This window comes from Thermobia domestica, chromosome 8, assembly GCF_964235325.1.
Source record: "Thermobia domestica chromosome 8, izTheDome1.hap1.1, whole genome shotgun sequence".
NCBI classification, from domain to species: domain Eukaryota; kingdom Metazoa; phylum Arthropoda; class Insecta; order Zygentoma; family Lepismatidae; genus Thermobia; species Thermobia domestica.
In genome coordinates, this window is record NC_137461.1 from 64,997,246 (window position 1) to 65,011,498 (window position 14,253).

Genomic DNA, 14,253 nt, shown 5'->3' on the forward strand with positions numbered 1-14,253 from the left:
TTGTTAATAATTTGGTTACAAAGTAGCTTGTAGACTATTATAGTGGTTCCCAACCTGTTTTGACTGACGACCAAAACTTCGTGACACACTTCTTTGATTTTTGTTACTAATAATATAAACTATAATAATGTTAAGCTTATAAGCGTCTATAAAATAATGACTATATGTAGTAATGAGTGCTTGTACCTCCACTGGCGGCGTTAACTGGTACATTCTATTTCAAAATTGATTTTAATAAATTATTTAATGCTTCATGAGTTTTAGATTCTAGAATTTCGTGGTCTAAAATATATTATTTTTCACTCCTGATCTAGAAGAAACTACTCTCCCATCCCTCTCTACAGAACATGAGCATATGAAATAAAACGTTAGCCAATAATGTTTTTGGAAACTTTGTTGTCATAGAAGCTATGCTTCTACTTTCGTGACGGGCTTCAGAAGGAGGAGTGCAGCGGTTGACCTACAGCACTCGAGAATGAAGTGAGGTCTGCGTCTGATGAGGTACTCGCATGAACACTGGAAAATGAACAGCTACTGCCACCTGGTAGCAAAGTGATGAATAATAACGCTGACAGGTAGAACGAGCGAATCATACAGAAAAGAAGAGAACCAAAACATACAATACACACACCTGGATACACCGAATGACGTCAGGTGGAAAGCCGAAGGAAACCGAGCACAGACGAAGATCCGAACAGGTGACTAGAGTACGAACTTTGCAGTGCCTTGGCGGTGGTTGCCGTAAGCGGTAGGGGGCATACCACTTAACCGTTCATTTATATTTCCATTCACAAAAAAGAGTGAGCGGGGTACTGACGAAAAAAGTTACTAGATATAAAAAAAAAAGGGCATAACCACGTGAACCGACCAATTCATGGCTGGAGATCAAAACCCGAGCCTCAGACCATTGGATGCCCAGTCACACATGAACAACACAGCTGTTCATTGGATCAGATTGAAGTTGACAAGTTTATCATATGTGGAATAATACTTGATTCTGTTTCAAATTATCATAAATATTTTATATGGAAAGAACTAAAATATTTTATGGTTGTATACTTTGCTACTGTATTAGCAAAACGATCAATTATAATACTTCGAAATATATATTTTTTAAATGATTCGGCAAATATTGCTAGTAAAAATTAATTTTTCGTAGTGACTTCTTCGTGACGGATGACAGCAAATACTTTTTTGTGATTGACAATGATTTTAACGTGTGCTACGAGCTAAAAACAAACAAGTGTTTTGTGTGTTTTTTAAAATTGTGTGTTATTTGTTTAATGTGGTCTTGCTGTGGTGCTCCGTTGATTTTGGTAACATAATCACGATAACTTGACGAAAGTTTTCTCAAAATTTGTCATGGTGTTCTATCTAGCGTGTAAAGCGTTTTCACCACAAATCAAATGGAAAGTGGTTCGATTCTCTGTGTTGTTCCTGATCACTGTCGGAGTTATTATTGGAGTATACAAGGCGAAGTCTATTCGGCAACAGAGCGACGTCGAAGATCAAGAGCAAAAAGAAATGAAAAGCAGGTAAGTAGGTGTCTTCAATTATGTTTTCTTTTTGTTCTTCTGTTGTTCCTATTATTTAGAAAAGAGAAAAGATTTTTATACAGATTTTTATATTTCATTTTAAAAAAAGATCTGAAAGAGAACGCACTTAGGGAGCACGTTTTAAGTACTGTACGTATTTAGCCCATTTATAATAACTGCAATCTTTTTACGTTTTTTTTTTTTCTTTTCCTGGTTGTTATGACGTGTTAGATGAAATTCAAACTAAAAACATCTGGAAAAGTCCTAGTTATGTCTTGGTAGATTACCATGAGCACCCAATGATCCTTTTGAAATCTGGTTCCTAATAGATCAGCAACAAAAAGATAGCATGTTTGAGGAGAGCACCGAAAAGATCATTAACATTTTTTTTTTTTTTTAATCTCAAATACAGGGCTGGATTACCCCATGTGTATTCCCGGGGCTAGAAAAAATATGTGACCCCTGCTGACTTCATCTAATACATTTCTGTAAAAGTACAGTAGGAAAGTTAAGGGAATATGTTTCATATTTTTGGTCATATTTTGTTTGATGGTGATTGTATCTTCATATTTCTTTTTGGATAGTCAGTTGAGATTTTGATCAGAGTGGAGGCCCAGGGCTATAGCCGCCCTAAGCCCACAATTAATCCGGCCTTGCTCAAATATGTTTGTGTTTCAATGGCTCGTGTCTTTTAATTTCCTAATGTTACTATTTTGTTTATTAAGGTCCTATTACAATTTCTTAGTTTTCTTCATTATATTCAATTTCTCCAAGTTTGTCAATACTTTTCATGTTCGGTTGAATCTGGATGAAGGATAATTTTCAACGTCTGTTTTTACGTGAACCAAAAAAATATGTGGGATCCAAACCATATTTGTCCTCAATGGAGATCAAACCCGCTCCCATGCGTACTAGATACTTGTCTTGATACATTCCAGATAATAACCAGACGGTATACATTAAATGCATATCTTTAAAAATAAATCTTCCAAGACTAGCCCCTGCTGACACCACAAACAAACTCTTCCCAAGAACTACAGACCACGAACTACTATACCCAGGGCCGGATTAAGAGGGGCTATAGCCCCGTGCCTCCAGTAGGGACCTCCACTCTGATCAAAATATCAACAGGCTATCTAAAAAGAATCATGAAGATACAATCATTATCATAAAATAAAATATGGCCAAAAATATGAAACATATTCCCTTAATTTTCCCACTGTACTTTCACATAAATGTATTAGGTGAAGTCAGCGGGGGTCACATATATTTTGTAGCCCTGGGCCTTCAGATGATTTAATCCAGCCCTGACTATACCCGACCAGAAGGAATTTGTAGATGAGTGTGGTCGGAATATCAGCTCATATCGAAGTAATTTGTGCCTTCTAGATTACAGTTCGTTACTTTTAGTTTTAACTGCCCCTCTATTGCCTCATGATGCTATGTTAATGTCGACAAGTATGTACCTTTACCAGGGATCGAATCTGGAACAATTGTATCAAACATACAAGCGATAACATTTGATTATTGCAGTCAATTAGAAACAAATATATTAAAAAAAAAAACAGAATACGGTATTTCTTCCTTCTTTAGTTATTCTTAGTTATTCTGAGGAAATAAATATTGGATGTTATGTAATTAGGATATGGATGACATTTATACAAAGCAAATTCTCTCTTTTTTTTTTTCTTTAAGAAAAAGAAAAAAAATACCACGATTATTTCCTAGTTGAATATTTCTGGGAAGAGCTGTTTGCTTGTTGCCATGCATCATTGATTCTATTCCAACTGTGTATAAAACCCATGGTAACATTAGTAGAAATTCTTAAATGAAAAAAGACACGTGTCTACCTCGAGGGTATAAGCCAATGTGTCATATCTAGATCATAAATATTACACGTTAAGACAATTAAAATTCCTACCACACTTGCACCCAGCAGCATACTTTTTGTTAGGAAGGAAGCAATACATTTCTTTGGTATAGGTATTTTCAGGTAGCATATTACAGGAAGTTTGCTTTAAAATTTGTAAAGGAGGTTCAGGGAGGTTAAAAATCACGTATATCTCTCTAAATCTGTCCTAGATGACTATGAGTCCATTATCGTGTCTATAGTTTTTTTCGAGGTGTTCCCCGTTTCCTCCCACATGATCATTTCAACAATTCGTTCATCATTGTTCATTTACCTTAAATAGGTTTCCCTTAGACTAACAGATATAATCGTGGGACGTTAAACTGAAAGATTTTGTTTCTTTTCTAATGAGTCTATGCCCAGTGGCGTATTTACGATTTTGTTTCGGGGGGCTTTGCTAACTTTCGGGGTGGCTTTGCCTGAAAATATGAAAATTCTGCAAGATATTTCATATACTTTACTATAGTAAGTAAGATTTCAGGGGGGTTAAGCCCGGAAGCCTCCCCCCTAAATACGCCACTGCCCATGCCTAAATATTGTTTTTGTCTATTTCAACAATTGGTATTGAAACAAAAAGCAATTAGACAAAAAGGGGGGAAATTCATTCCTCAAAAATGGGCAGATTTTAGGTTACGCCTCTTCTTTAGCCAGTCATGTATAGGTATAAGCCATTATTATTATTATTATTATTATTATTATTATTATTATTATTATTATTATTATTATTATTATTATTATTATTATTATTATTATTATTATTTATTATTATTATTATTATTATTATTATTAAGAATCGTTTGATAAGTATTCCAATCTGAATATTTGTTGATTTGAACCAAGAATATTTACTATAGATAATATACTATGAGAATCGTACGGAAGGACTTCTTGTAGTTATGAGGAAAAAAATCATTTTCCTCGATTAAGCTATTGCACAAAACCGATGAAAAAATACGGAATGTGGATATGGAGAAGAATGAAGAAACTAAGCTGAGTCGAACATAAATATAAATTAGAAATAATAGGGGAAGTAGCTAACAATTTTAGATGTATTTAAAAACAGAAAGAGAAACTAACTGAGAAGAATCTGTATCATAAGGGACGTGCTCGAAGATATAGTGGCAGGAAAAAGAGGGAGGAGTGAAAGAGATTGCAGTTGATGAACAATATTAAAACAGAATATTCCTACGTGAAGACGAGGAGATTAGTTGAAGACCGTGTTGTATGGATGCTTCTTACTGTGCGCCAAGTGAGCTACCAAAAATAGAAAACCGATGATAATTGAACAATGATATGTATGTGGCACGATGATTATATTTGTTATTAAACTGACACATATATCTCTAACAAAAACAGACGTTATTTGTTTGGAAATATTTTTTTCATCTCACGCAAAGTAACTATTATGTTGTTATGCACTTGAAAGACAAAATAAGAATGTAAAATCATGGCCACGTTTTTGTGTAGAATAATTACAATGTCATGATAATCATGCATTCCAATGATCATGCATATTATAAATCAAAATTAGAGAATAGTAATTATAGATTTTGAGCCTTATATGCTATATATTGATGAAAAATGTTTTCTGGCTGTGCCCCAAGTGTAAATTCGTTATTTTGTGTGATATAATACATAATTATATTTAATGTCAAAAGATGACAGTTGCATAACGATATTTTTACGCTTTAAAAACGGTGCATTCCAAAGACGATATGATGGAATATTTTCTCATAGATTTTTAGTAAATATATTTCTTTTCTGCCAACTTTGTCAGTTGAAATAATTGTGGTGTGTTGAATATTCAAAACACTTTAGGTTCAGTCAATTTCCCGAACTTACGAATGAAAGTTGCAGATATTACTTAAGACAGTTGCAGTTTCTTTTTGTAATCGTTAGAATTGAATGTCCAAAAATATTTATTAAAGTATTTGCTGGTTTAGAATAACACAGTATAAAAATTTAGATTTATAAATATGTCTTGCATTAGGATGTTTTGGTAAAATACATAGAAATAAGTGAGTAATAATTACGTTTTCCTGTTTGTCCCATACTAACTTGATCGAGAATATTTAACATTGAGCTTATTAACACTATAAAACACTAATAACCGCCATATTTATTTCAATGTTGCCAATACCCAAACAAGTGCCCGCCCATTTTATTGGATGAAGATTGGGTTCGATCCTCATTGTGAGCACAAAGATTTTTAGTGCTAACCCACTAACAAATGCTAGAAATAGCAGCAAGAGGAATCAGAATGCTGACCACACATAATCTTATTAATAATATGTCTCCTCTACCTGCTGGTCTGATGGCTAGTGCGAGCGCCTTTTGTGCACGGAGTTCTGGGTTCTACTCCCAGTGGGAGAGCCTTGAAATAATTGAACACTTAGTGGTTCGGATTCCGCCTCGGTGCTGAAAAAAGGAACTTTTGACCCCAATCTAGTCAATTGATAATCTGTCCTGCCTAAAGCCATTTATGAGCTCTAAAGCCAGAGACTGTTTTTTTCCCCTTGAAATATAGAGAATGTTAAGGTCCAATAATATATTGGGGAGTAATATAGCAGAAAAGAATTTTTTTCAGGAGTATCAGCCCTTCTTTTATTGATAACAATAAACATTTTTTTTTTTTTTTTACAAAATAAGTAAATACATAAATTTGAGTCATTATTCAGAGTGAACCTGAAAGATGTACACGAACTTCTGGAGATGATTCGTGACATCAAAAGAAGACAAAAAGTCCTATTGCATATTGCCAAATTCCGCGTCGTGTAAGAAAGACAGGGGTACCAACTTGGAATCGAAACTCGAATCGTGACAACTAGATTTGAATACCGTACACGACGCGGAATTCGACAACATGCAATAGGACTTTTAGTCTTCTTTTGACGTCACGAATCACCTCCCGGAGTTTGTGAACATCTTTCAGGTCATCATGTATATTTGGTATATGCATCATATAATGCATATATAGTTTTCTACGAATCCTGTGAAATTATTTATTAAAATTTCTTTTAAGATTTTTAGGATGAAAAATTTGAGACAAATAATAAATCTTTAATAGATCATCCTTTAAAAAGTCATGTCATTGACTTCTGTAGAATGTAGTCTACTATATTTAGATATCTCTCTAATTTAACAATTTGTAGAATATGATTTTTTTTCCTCAAATCCTTACTAGACATTTCTGAGTTTTAATGATGGCCAAGTTCATAAACAAAGCGTAAATATATATTTTTTATTAGTTTTCGCAAAGAAGGATATTCAAAAATCTGATTTTGTTTAAATCTACTTGCAAACCAGATAATTAATTCTGATTTTATTTTCTGGAGCTTATCTTTTTTCTACACTGTGTGTTAATTGTCTGAAATTAGAACATAAACCTGTAAATTTTGTTTACCAATATATATTCTCGAACATCTTATGATTATTAAAAACTTCCGAACAAACAGAAGTATGTTTTAAGCAAACTGAAGGAGTATATAATAAATGTGTGACAGCGTGAAGTACAAAACGCACGTAGCTTCGTGACGGATGTTGGCGAACCGCTTTCTCTCTGCATGTGAAATTCTGTTTGTTTTTGTTTGCCGGGCGGATACACCCACCCACTATATTAGAGGTAAACGAGAACACCAGGCTTTTGAGTTAGCAGTGACGAACGAACAAAAGAAAGAATGTTTCTTAAAAAATTGATAAGTAATTGTCTATTTAAGAAAGAAAAAAAACGAAATTATTGTATGGCCTTTGCATTGATTGATTAATATTGTAATACTATAAAACTTATCTAAACTGATCATTATTAGTTTCAAAGGAAACTGATCATATTATTAAAGTAAATTTTTACTATTTTGTTAGCGTTTCTTTTTAACAAAAAAGAAAATATATAAAGATGAGATATAAACCAATTGATAGATTTTATTCAGATTAATAAATTTATATTATATGAGTGTAAAATGTCACGCGTACTTTTTGAGAAAATAGTGAACAACGAACGTCTTTGTAAACCAAAAAATTGGATGTTTTCTGAGAATCTAGCAACTTAGAGATGGAACTGATTTTGAAATATGCTATAAATTGAATTCTTCATTATGACACTAGCAAGACGATAGTATAGTTGATTAGATATAGCCTGAAAATATTACTAACTCTTAAATATCTTTAATTTCTTTAACTCAAATATTATCTTTTAAAAAATAGGACACAATGTCCAGGGCTGGATCCAGAATTTTCTGACGATGAGTGCACCACTCACTACAAGTACATTTAAATTAAATTTGATTTTTTTTTAATAATGCCTGTAGGCATTTTGTGGTGTGAATGAAGAATTGCCCTGGAAATGCTCAGTGTCCAGTCTCGAGAATCGAATCCACGAATTTCCGATTGCAAGGTCAACGAATTACCAACGGAGGCACGGCCGCTTTGTATCGGTATAATTATCAGTATATAATTATAGCTTGCTGCTTTAGATCAGGAATTTCTTTAGTCATGGACACTTGGAATATGATGGATACTTGTGTCGTACACAATCCTTATGAAAGTGTTGAGTTTCTCATTTTAGATAGCGTATATTTACAAGGAAGGGGGGTGCACTTGCACCAGTGTTCCCCTTACATCCAGCCGTGCATATATCAGATGATAGACCACGTAGAGCTAAACAGAATAACTTGTGCTTGAGAGTAAGTTCTTATGCGTAGTTTTCGGGAAAAAAATTAAAAAATTGAACTTCTATGACCAAATTTAGGGTGTGCAAACTCCGATTGTTCATGTCATTGCCAACAGGTATTTTTTTTTCATACCCTACATTCTGACAAAAGTAGAAAATTATTTAATTGTTTTCCAAAATAGCAGTGTTATACACGTTAGCGTTTGCAGTAAATGAACAGTTTTGGTAGGTATTCAACGTGAGTTTTCTGTCTCATCAAAAATAGGCAGGCTGCAGTAGATTTTCATCTTTCTATGCCAATGATTTGTTAACTAGTTTTATTAGGTTTGTGATACGTATGCCACTTGGAACTTAACATATTTAATTTTCTTTTAACTTAAAGGGCTTTCATTTTTTTTTAAAAAAAAAAGAAAAGGACAAACTTCAAAATATTATGCTTTGACTACAGTCAGCCATATGTAGTGATCTAATCTAGTGTTGTCCACGAGACGAAACGAGAAATAAGTTTTTATCGGCTCGTATCGTAAATTTTGTGGTCTCATCTCGTCTCGTCTCGATACCGACGAAAGGAACTTTTCTCGCTTTGTCTCGAAATATTTTTTTAATTTCGTTTTGTAAATTTACGTATAAAATTTTATGACTTGATTTGTTTTTTTCTTTTTCGTAATTTCAACTAGAAGTTATCAGAGAGCTTCTGCGTCATGACAGGTTCACCAAGGGTGTGATATAACAACATTTTTAAACCATATTTGTTATTGCAGTATATTGTGTAATGACTTGCATATTTTTTAAAACTTTCATAAATTCTTGTTAATTGTGTTTCTGCCATCACTTTTATCAACTTATAGTTTTTTTTATCCTATGCATTATGCAACACTAAAACAGTGTGTGCGAAACTAGTGTTGTCCACTAAACTGGACAACACTAGTCATGGAATTTTCTAGTCTCGAATTTAAAAATGTATTTCTTTTCTCGACTTTCGTTTCACTTCCGAGACGAGCACCGAAACGATATGGATAACACTAATCAGATAATTAGAGCACGGTCCCGGCTTCGATTCCCTATGAAGACACTCCGTCGAAAAAGTGTTAAAACTCTTTCAGGCCAGACATTCTGAGTGAGTTTTTCCTGGGTTTTCCTCATTCACACCAGATAAATGCCGGGATCGTACCTAACGTACAGGTCCCAGACTACTTCCTTCCTTCGCTTTCCCCGGATAGTGTGATCACCGAGGGACGTCATCCCTCATAAGTAACGGGTTAACATGGCCAATAGATGCCGAAAGCCCAGAAATCTAATTCCTAATCCTAATCCTATAATTAGAGAAACCCAACTTTAGGAGGCGAGGGTGCGTATTCGAAGAAAGATTCGTAAAGAACCTTCTAGTAGTCATACGAATCCCAAATCCTACAACATGGGAAGTGAATTCATATGTTATAAATTGATTATATATAAGAGTATTCCCTATGGTTTTCTTTTCTAGTCATGCATAAAGAGATATTTTTTTTTAAAAAACTATTTTCTTGAAACTAATTTAATTATTTTATTTTATAGTATGATTTGTTTCATTTTGTTAGTATTCCATTCCCGGCGGGAGCTCATGTGGTTCGGATTCCACGTTAATCAGTAGGTCCACGTCTCATATAGCCTCGCTGCTGAACGGGACGTTAAACTCAAAATCAACTCAACTCAACTCATTTTGTTAGTTATTTTTTAACGAAAGCATGCTTTCTTTTTTTTAAAAAAAAAATATTTTATTTTCTACGGTTTATTCATAATTAAATACATTTTCTATTATATTGTAAAATTTTGTTTGATTCTTTTCGTACATGCTTTCCGAGACTTAAGTGTCTTTCGACACTCTAGTTACCTGAGGAAGAAGAGGTCAAAAATTACACAAAATGGAGGGTTCTTTTGTGGTTATGTGTATGTTGTGGTGGTGAGGGGGGAGGAATAAAATGAAGAAACGGGATTAAGACTAGAAAAGCATTAGGCGTTCTAATTGATTCAGTATAATACGTTACAATCAATCATTGCCAATTCTTTCATAATCTTAGACCCATTTCTGCATTTTACCTACAAAAGAATCTCCTTTTCGTGTATTTTATATAAAAACACTAACTATATATTTTTAAAGCTTTTATTATTTTTTAAATAAGGTGTTTTCATATTTAATTAATACTTGAAAACCTATCCTACTTTTCGCAATTTGAAACGTTTTACGAAGATTCCATCCCCCGGATATTATACTGCACATGCCACCTCCGTAGCATTTTGGTTGCATAACTAAACAGGATATACGGCTAATCGTAATGAAAAAATATAGAACTATATAGAAGTAGTCGCTTGCAAAATTTCGTCATTCTATGACGCTAGGAAATTAGTGAAATTAGTAAAATCATATTATTAAAGTTCCATTCTTTGAAAAAACAAACATAAAAATAATTCCGCATATAAGTCAATGGGCTAAGAAATAGAGAAATCGTATACTCAAAACCTAAGCATTGAAATCGCTTGCAACTAGATCAAAGAGTTCAGCGTCCGTTTCAGCAGCAAGGCTATATGAGACGTGGACCTACTGATTAACGTGGAATCCAAACCACGTGAGTTCCCGCCGGAAATCGAACCCGGGTCTCCTATGCCAAAGGCGCGGACGATAACCGCTAAGCTACGAATGAGCTCAAACAAATCAAAGAAACTGACTTACTTTCAAAATATGACATGAATATTGTCAACAAGGTGATATTTGTGTAACATCACTAAATGCTTCACTTTGCTATTTAATGCAATGATATAATTAAAAAGCAATATTATTTTTAAGACGTATAAAGTTCGTATGTAGCTTACATATAAGATTAGCTGTTGCATACAACTTTTGTTCGATGGATCTCTCGCGTTTTATACTATGGCTTTGAACCCAAAACCTATATTTATATTCTACAAGTTAAACTAACCAGTTTCGATCTTTTTAAATCATTATTTATAACGAGTCTCCACAACAGGAAAAACATTCTCAGAAACGTCTCCACTGTGAGTTTCCGTGATATTTTTCCTCAACGAATTCTAAGATATTGGAAAATTCAAGACACGTTTCAAACACGTGGTAATAATAATAATAGTAGAAGTAAAAATAAAGAAAGGACACTTAAAGAATTGTTTACCTTTTTCGAATGTCCCTATGTTATGTAACATACGAGTCCAGAAGCTCTTAGCGAGAGAATGTTCAATAAAACCAACAACAACAAAAAAAACTCATATCTTGAGGCAGTTCTTCAGGTTAGCATTAGCATATGTCATTAGGCTTTGATGTGAATACATAAAATGTAGATATATTAGTACAGTGTATGTGCTTCTGACGTATATGGCTTGGATAGGGAAATTAAATATCAAATGGATCCTTCGAAGCTCACCGAACTGCGCTTGATAAAGAAGACCCGAGTTCGATTCCTGGGTATTGGAGTATATGTATGGTTTGTATCCCACATTATGTTGTAGATCCACATCACATTTATTATCTGTACTGAAAAGAGACTTCCAGAAGAGAGGTGTTATATGTGGGAGGGCAGGGCGAAATTACCTCTTTCCTTGAGTCAGGAGTAAAAGTGAGGGTGGACGCAGGGGACGCCGTTTCCCTACTTCCAAAAAATATTTATGGCGTCTCCCCACTTTCTAAAAGTTACAATGGACAAAGATATACAAGTGAGATGGCGTGACGTCATGCATCCCCCTACCTTTTCAGATCCACTTTTACTCCTGCCTTGAGTTCGATATACAGTAGATGTACAAACTAAACCAACTTTACTTATCAGCAATAAAACTATCAAAAGAGCATCCGGGTCACGTGCAGGTTTTCAATGCGTCATATTTTGCCATCGTTACAAAAAGTTATCCACCTGGTAATTGTCACAAAGAGGCACAAAAAGGATTAATTTGTTTTTCCCTGAATTATGTCGCCCATAAATCTTTGACGTAGAAGGAAAAAAGTTGATTTTGTTTGTTTGTGAACTATATAATTTATATATTAGCCAATAATATAGTAATGTGCGAAAGACGAAACTTCAAACTCTGCATATATCAGTGAAGAATCCCCCCCCCCCCCGAAGCAAAATCTGACATGACGCTACTGCACCAAGATCTTAAGATTTGAAGATGCATTGATACAAGTCGTAAGATGTGATAATGTTATGTAAATTAGGATACTTTTGTAATTTAGTTTTGGATGTCTGCAAGCAATAACGAAATGGTCAATGATAAGCTTAATTTAAAATCTAGGACCTTGCACACTATGAAAAATATCTCTATTCCAGTCACCTGAGCTGCAGTGGCTCAGTGGTAGAACGTTTATCTCTTTTCCATGGGGTTCGTGGTTCAATCCGAGCTCGCGCCAAGTGGGCTTTGTGTTCGGCAAATACCGTGTGCGTGTTTTTTCTCGGAGTTCTCCCGTGTTCATTTCTCATCATCACCGTCTTCTTTTAGCCCACACAGCATAATCGTAGGACGTAAAACTCAAAGATTTCATTTCCAGTCACCTGAATGATTTTTTTTTCAAAGTCGCCTCAACAAAATATTAGCCCGTAAATGAGTTATATTAAAATCGAGATCTAAAAGTAAATTGCTTTGTCACTCACAAAAACTATTTATATATTCATTCAAATTATTTTAGAAAAATGTTTTATCATCCGTCCTCCGACGATATGGGGCATAGGTGAACGTTAGTGTTTTTATTCTGCAATTGACAGGTCTTGGGTTCGTCCCTATGTTACGTAACATTCCAGTAGCCTGCTATCTGCTGAAGTTTTTTTTTCTTTCTTCAAGGATTAGGACTAGGAATTAGATTTCTGGGTTTTCGCCAACTGTGGCTATGTTAGCCCGTCACGTATGATGGATGGCGAGCATATTATCCGAGGAAAGGAAAAGAAGAAAGGATTAGGGAAGGAACGATGCGGCCTGGAACTATATGATAGTTACCATCCTGGCATTTGCGTGATGTAAATGAGGAAAAAATACTCAAGATGGCTGATCTGAAAAAACTTTTACAATTTTTGGAACGAATGTCCCCACCCGGGACCGCTCGCACCAAAGACGAAAGCGTTACCGACTACGCTTTAAGATTCTTCATCTTCCTCAACAGGTGAATGATATCTTTAACAGAGGATGAGTGGCTCAGTGGTAAAGCGTTCGTGCGAGGGGGTTCCAGTTTCGCTCTAATTATATGTTGCCTTGTGGTGGCTAACTTAGTTTCCATGCGGAAGCGGTGGCTTAGTGGTAGAGCGTTCACCTCCGGTGCTTGGGGTCCCTGATTCGATCCCAGCTCACACCGTGTGGACTTTGTGGTGGACAAACACCGTGTTCGTGGGTTTTCCCGGAGTTCTCCCGTTTTCTCCCACTTTCTTCATTCCACCATTTCATTCATCTCTCATCATCACCATCTCCTTTAGCCTAACCGGCATATCGTGGGACGTAAAACTTAAAGATTTCATTTCATTTTTTAATTTCCATGGGTTTTGCAACGATTCCACCCACATTCTCAATTTCGTCGATTTTTTCATAATCATTTACTGTCAATAATTATCCATTCCCTTTATCTTAAGCTACATAATCGTGGAATGTTAAAAAAAAATATTTCATTTCATTTAATCGTAAGGTATGTTTAATGTCTAGGTCCTAACCAACTTCTTTCCAAAATTTTTATTATTTTTTTTTATTGTTAATTCTTTTCCAGTAAAAATTGACTTGATAATTGCCTCTGAAACTTTGTTAATAAACAAATAAGTATTTCCAAAGTTGAAAATGTGGCTATGTATATCACTTTGTCGCACACGGAAGCTGTATAAATTCACCCAGTTTCATTTTCAAGAAAATCGTTAAGCTTTATTTTCAAAGAAACAATTGGCAATCCAAATCAAGTGATAACACGTAACAGTGAATCATTTCGCTTTAAAGCACTTGACAGCATTGATTCTGTCAACATGATTGATACAGACAAAACCCAAGAAGTGGTATGTTGAAATGTCTCTGAATATATAATATATTATTGCACCACTCAATCCATTGAAGCGCTGTTAGGTATAATATGTAAAAGATCATCCATTAACAAGCTGGCAACAAAAAATATGATTTTGACTTTTCCAAGTGTTATTTCA

At 34.6% G+C, this 14,253-nt stretch overlaps 1 protein-coding gene across 1 annotated transcript in view; it reads left to right on the top strand.

Moving 5' to 3' along the window:
- The first annotated feature begins 628 nt into the window (after positions 1–628).
- Positions 629–14,253, top strand: part of LOC145692966 (uncharacterized) — a 314,794-nt gene continuing 301,169 nt past the window's right edge. The window contains exon 1 of the mRNA XM_081768561.1: positions 629–1,535. Coding sequence (XP_081624687.1) covers positions 1,363–1,535 — 173 coding nt within the window. The 5' untranslated portion in view covers positions 629–1,362. The remainder of the gene's footprint in view (positions 1,536–14,253) is intronic.